The 6,764-nt window shown below is 41.7% G+C and overlaps 1 protein-coding gene across 2 annotated transcripts in view; it reads right to left on the bottom strand.

Annotated features, from left to right (window-relative positions):
* Positions 1–6,764, bottom strand: part of PI4KA (phosphatidylinositol 4-kinase alpha) — a 614,454-nt gene that overhangs the window by 300,605 nt on the left and 307,085 nt on the right. For both annotated transcript variants that reach the window (XM_086942716.1, XM_086942717.1), the window contains exon 19: positions 5,685–5,735. In XM_086942716.1, coding sequence (XP_086798842.1) covers positions 5,685–5,735 — 51 coding nt within the window. The remainder of the gene's footprint in view (positions 1–5,684; positions 5,736–6,764) is intronic.

Genomic DNA, 6,764 nt, shown 5'->3' with positions numbered 1-6,764 from the left:
AGAACAAACAATAGAGAAACAAAGTGTGCTGAAAGGTGTAACTTGTTGAAGGAAAGTATCATGTTACTAGTGACCCTTACATGGGACTAGCAGAAAACAGAAGGTAGGACGGGAGTGATGAGGAATTATGCTGGTGTCCGCCTCAACTCAAAAAGCCCCAGCTAAAGATACACCCAAGCTTCCTTCACATCTCACACTATCGCCTCCATGGTGTGAGTCACCTTGTAGAGCTGAATGTCCCTGTTAACACAGCATCTAGAGAGAAACCTGCATTGGCTCTACCAAAAGTTCACTGAGACCTGCTCTTCAGCACATTAAACAGAAGGTGTAGAGTGGAGTATGATCTGCCATCAAACTCCCACACATTAACTTGTTATATCACTATATGTTCTGCTCTTTGGTCCTGAATAAGCACTTGTGGTGGGCACTATGGTGTACGTCACGTAGATCATTTAATTTAAGGAAACCTCTGCTAAGCCAAGAGGCATAGATCCTCTAACATTTGCTTTTTACAAATACAAACAGGTTTACTGGGGGGAGCGAGCTGCTGCTGGAAGATGAAAAGCTACTTTCTGATGCAGTTCCTAATGTGGGACGAAGTAGAGCAGCCTGTACATGAGAAATGCCGGTTTGGTTTTGAATGCTGCAGATCTGTGGCAGAGAAAACAATGTTCTCGGCGATGGCTTATTTATCAGTTCCACTGCAACCTCATAAATGAGAGGAAAATGTGTCCTTCTGCAGTCCTTTTTACTCCTGTAGAAAACCTAGTACAGACATCCGGCCTATCTTTGTTATCAATGTGATAGTCATGCAAGCGCTATGTCACACTGATCCATGTCACACTGTTCCTTTATTACCGGTCGCCATGAATATCCTATCTACCTGTTGTCACGTATTATCATCACTTGTGCTGGTGCGACAATCTTTGCAGAGATGATGCTCCTTGCAGACCAGAGGCTGCGGGTAACAATGAAGGATGTATATCTTTGATATGAGAATGTGACTAAGGAGAGGAGATTCTGTTCATAGAAGAGCATGCACTATGTGTATGTGTAAACCGCACAGAGTGGAATAAAAGACTTAAGAACATTTCAGACCTGGTCATATCTTCTACATGCGTGTGCAGCAGCATAGAGTCCTTGTCCAGCAGAGGGAAATATGTTCAAAACAAAATGGCTACAATATTTAAATCAAGGGCTAAAGTCACAGCAAGGACAGATCAGCAAGACTTTCATCCTATTTTGAAAAGAGATCAAAGGAGTTAAGACTGTAAATGGATAATAATCTTAAGTGCAGTGCACCTCTAGGCAGAGCATGTTCGAACCGTTCCACAACTTTCATTCTTCTTAAGGTATAGTTATAACCAATGCTATCATAGCAAAGTGTAGTACAGAAGAGATATGCAATTTTGGTATGCAAGCACTTGTAAGAAGACCATTTTAAGATCTACCTGACATACAGCAGGTAGAGGAGAAAAAAGAGCCAACTACAGAATTTCTCAATGGGCACAGGAGAGTGCAGCAAAATCACATCCTACACCCCCACCTCTGAACTCCTGGTCTGTAGACCTTGTGCAAACTGGACAAATATTTGTTCGCTTTATACTAGCAATGTAACCATTAACTCCAATGAAAGAGTGAGGTTGTTTATCCTAGCTGGGGGAGGTCAGGCACAGAAGAGAACCTGTGCTCTCAAGGGTACTGATGTTGCATGTGTTGAGTAGGGTAAACAGAAGGCCAGAGAGGCCCCAAACGCAACAAAAGGGGAACAGTAGTTCTAAAGGAGGAAAGAGAGACAAATGCTGGAGAAGCAGCTGAGCGAGGCATACATATATGGTCACACCAAGAGAGAACAGGAGCAAGAGGGAACCTGTTTGAAAAAGGGAGAGTAACAGCAGAGGGCAGATGCATATTTGTTGACATTGTGTATAATACAAAACTAGAGAAAAGGCAAAACATATTATAACAAAGAAAATTATTAATTTGTTCAAAAGTAAAATAGAATGTGAAAAGATTATTCGATTCTTAGCGCTCTACTTTGGAAATTAAACAGGCATAATAAAATTCCAAGCAGTGAAAACAAAGGCAGGAGGAGCGAGAGAACAAGTCCTTTTACGTGCATCGATCACAATGCAATGCGCTAATGCACAGAAACAGTCAGGTACAAGGCCTAGACTACTAAAAGGCAGATTATTTCATCCTGCAAAGCAAAAAATACCCAAGATTCAGATGGTTCCTGTGACAAAAGCAAAGCAACATGGGTCATGCACCCCATGAAAAGTGAGTTCTGATTCGGGTCTAATTAAACCCTCTCCTGGAAAACTGTGGACAATCCCTGCCAGCACAGAGTACCTTTTCAGATGAAGCAATATGACCAGAACTGACAACAGCCTGGTGGGTCCATATTAAGATGTGGAGGTGGGTTTACGCAACTCAATACGGTTTCAACGTTTGCAAGGCCCTTTCTTGGATGGTACAGGACACCTAGTGGCTGCTCCTTGAAGGGCCTACACTCGGTGATAACCACTGGGAGAGGAGATTAAGCAGATTAAGCTTCCATGCAATGAGCAGCAATCTGCCCCATGATTCTCGTTGGAAAGTTATTGAATCGGTTATACTTCACCCCACACAACCTTTGCACAATAGATGCAGGACTGCCTGAGTGCAGGAATGAATAATCAGAGCAATGGATGCTCCTGCCAAGATTATACAGTTGAACGATAATGAGTAATGGAAGAGATGGCCACGGAGTCTGGACATAATAAACTTGCAAGTAAATTACTTGACCTTAAATCAGAACATAGAACTCTGAAGTAACCTGCTGACACAGAAGTAATTCTAGGTTGTGAAATCAGTGCTGGAATTTGTATTTCCTTGTATCGTAATGTAACCAGTCGCTACAACTAATTTTGCTTTCTTCTGCCGCCTAATTGCAGTGATCCTGTTCAAAAACTAATATTTTTGCAGAAAATGACGACTCCTATGTTAGACACGGTTGAAGTGTGGAAACTTGAAACCTGCCTTTTTTATTAACACTGCCTTCTGGAATAGGAAAAGTACTTTGAAAGAGTATAGGGCTCACCTTTAAAATACTCTTGGTTTAATTTGTATAAAACTAGTAGCCTACTTTATTTCCATTAACAAATGTGAGATCTAGAATTGTTTCAAGTACAAAAATCATTGTGTGTTTTGGGTAGAAAGGGCTCTATAACAGAACCCAGAGAATTCAAGAACTACTGTCAGACATAAGCTGGCCATGATCCCAACCAAGAGGACTTTTAAAAGAATAAGCTTACCGGATAGCTGCCAATTTGCTCATCTGTCAAGAAGAGACATAGAAAGCTGGCATTCACAGATCCTGTATGTAACTCAGTATTGACTAATTGGGTATAATACATCATCCATCAAGTCATACTCATCTACCACCAGTTTGTCGACTTTTAGTGCCACATTTCCAACCCCTGCCCATCAAATTAAAGTGAATGACATCCAACCCATCGTTTTCCAGATGCAATTAAAGTTTCTATAACTTGCAATCAATCACAAACCTATTAAATATTTTCCCCTTATATTTCTTCAAAATTGGTCTTCCCCTACCCCTTCAACAACGCAGTTTTGCTTTCAATACTCCTTTTTTTTATTTAATTAGTAAAGTTGTCGAGCACTGATACCCTCTCTCTCTCTCTCCACAACCCAAAGCATCAGTGTGCCCCGCTCACCTGCTCTTTCAGTTCCACAGATCAGGGGCATAAACCCCATGATCTCTCATGGACATCCAATTCAGACCTGTGAATCTTCCACCACTTTTCAATTCCCCTATGAGTATCCCGACCCCTTGCTAGGAGACATTCCTACTGAAATTCATATCCTCAGTACATAAGAGTGCCCCTTGTACCTGTGCACTTGTCCCTCACGCTTGTTTGGATCAGTCTTTTGCCTCCAAACCAAACTGCCATATTCACTTCAAAGTATGACAAAGCTTGCTTAATGTGTGTGTGATCTTTTGGGGTTTAGGCACATTCAATAAGCTCAAATCACTGCACATGTAGCTCGATTGGTTTTAAGTTAATGATTTGCATGACACCTCTTGCTCGTATAAATATTCACCCATAGCCTATGGTCACAGTCACTGAGCAGCAGTGTGGCTACAATCAACGCATGCATGCCGTTCTTTCTGAACCCAACGGGAGATAGATAACTTACTAGGCAAAATCACCATGTTAGAAAATATCTACTTGGGTTATTGAAATTGTCATTAAGGGGTGGAGGGTCGGTGTAAGCAGCATCACCAATTATTCTGATGAGACCCCATGTGAAGATTTTTATGGGGTCCTCTGAACAGTATTAATAGGCAAAGATTTCAGACTGCGGTTAGTGTGAATAAGAATATTTTGAGGCCTAACTGAAATAGTTTTACTACCCAGTTTGCAGAATATTTGTTCAAAGTGCACAAAAGGAGAAAATAGGTATATGCTGGACTTTACATCATGTAGGGCAGTAAATCCTGGGAAAGTCACTCACATTGCAAAAACTAGGAGGGTGTGTAAAATACAATGGGGCTCGCTACTAGATTTTTGTTATGAATGGCACTAGAATCACCACTTGTCCCAAGACATTGAGAGCCCTTCAGATACTCTTGCAAGGGGACAATGGGGATAAAAGTTACAGGTAACTCGCCATTGTAGATGGTGTTGTTTAAACTCTAATTATCTGTGCACATGACTGCTACTGCTTGAGGTGCTGTACTGTGGATCACCCAAAGAGAGGATAAGACAGTCATGGGGTTTCCTTCAATTTCATTTTTGTATCTCTGCATCAAACCTGAATAAAAATGTATTGAATTGTATAGCTCACATGGTCCTAATTGGCACCATTTTGGGGGTGCATTCAAAGGATTTTTGGTGGCAAATTAATGCTACCAAGGGAAATCTGCTGACATTTGTGTAACTAGAATTTGGACACGTGGGAGAAATGTGAGGGATTCTGAAACAGTGTTAAAGATACTGGAGGCCAGATATCCAAGTCTTTGCAGCCAGATTTGACATTTTTGTTTTAATGGAAACCGTTACACGGTCAACTAAGAGAGTACTTGGGATGATTAAAATGTATTTTTTAGTTCATAAAAGAGGCATTAGTGAGGTTAATGGGGGGGTGATCTTAATTTTGATGTGTCAGTACTTATTGTGGCTAATGTAGTCAGCAGGCTGGATGTCAGTTAAGGGGTGTGGGGGTGTCAGAGTCACAGTTCTGTACAGAATGCTGGTACACCCTTCTCAAATTCCTGCCCACACCACTGGTCTTGATCTGGGTCTGACACTCTATTTACAATGTGTTTTGAGAGGCCACTCCCCTCCCAGAATCTAGGCTGTAAATAGGAAATCTTTTTTTTCCATATCACACCAACAGAAAACCAGTTGTGCCATGTCTTTAAACTTTGTCAGGGATGAGGTACTGTAAAATCTGCTATACCTCTACATTGGCCATAATGTCTCCTACGTATAAAGGATGAAGGATGCTCCTTGGTCCCCTGAATCACTGCCCTGTGCGCAGACACCTGCAGCATCTGGGTTCAGACAGTCCTAGTAAGTACTCATTGCTCAGCGGAGGTCGGATCACAAGCAGTCCTATGCCCAAAACATGAGTGCATCAGAGGAGTTTACACATGGGTATATGCCAATACTTACCACTGCGATCACAGGAATCAACACCCCTAGGTTTCCAGCACTGCTTGAGGCCTGGAAATGGAGAGAATAAAAAGAAAACGTCAGTGATCAGATCAATAGATATATATCCATTCAACAGTGAGAAATTCCTTTCCTTGGAACTTCAAATTTAAAAGCATGTTCTTGAGATTGAACTAGTATCCTTTGACAACGGAAGAGGTGACTAATGGGAATTGCATTGATCAATAGGTAAATAAACAAATAAGGAGGTACATCAGCAGACCCTGCCCACTCCATGGAAATGCCAGGCACATACAGGTGTGTCTTGGGCAGCATGGGTTTTCGGAGACCAGTCCTATTTCACAGTCACGTGGCCATTTAGCCCATATCACTCACACTCTACTAGTCCACTGTCTTCAGAAAATGGTGCTTATGAACAGTTTGTCTTAGCACTCAGTAACGCCATCACCTCAATGATTAACATAGGAGTTCAGGAAGCTGCAAGCCTGCTTGTAGTCTACATAGCCGTCCTAATCAATGCACCTTTAAAGGCTGCATAGTTCAGTCTACATAATCATTATAGTGATGAAATCCTCACTGTTCATGCTCTCTTTATGCACTGCAGTGGGACATTCAACTTAGCTTTTCATCCTCTGTTCATCTCTGTAGGACAGTCTGCACAGTTTATGTTCCTTTGTTCATTCAGTGGTACATGATACAGAGTTTAATCTCCATACTTCTCAGCTATTTCTGGTCCTATGTACAATAATCTTCACTGTGGCACCAACTTCATAGTTCGATATCCCTAAATCATAGTTGCAAAACAATCCAAAAAAAGCAAGTTGTGGATCCCAGATTATTTGGACTAGCACAGAATAAGGTAAACACTACTAGGTGCATGCCTGGCTTGCCTGCACCAAGGACCAACCACAGCCCTCACACCTAGTAGCTTCCAAATGATCAGTCCCCTATCCCACCAAGAGAACAGAAAGAGGTCTGGGATACCAGTACTAGCTTTACTACACTGAGTAACTGGTACCTACCATTAGCTTTAGCCTCGCTTCCTCCAGTAAGTAGGACAATTGCAAAGGATCTACACAT

The sequence above is a fragment of the Lissotriton vulgaris genome, chromosome 11, assembly GCF_964263255.1.
Source record: "Lissotriton vulgaris chromosome 11, aLisVul1.2, whole genome shotgun sequence".
NCBI classification, from domain to species: Eukaryota; Metazoa; Chordata; class Amphibia; order Caudata; family Salamandridae; genus Lissotriton; species Lissotriton vulgaris.
This window is presented reverse-complemented; position numbering and strand designations above follow the sequence as displayed.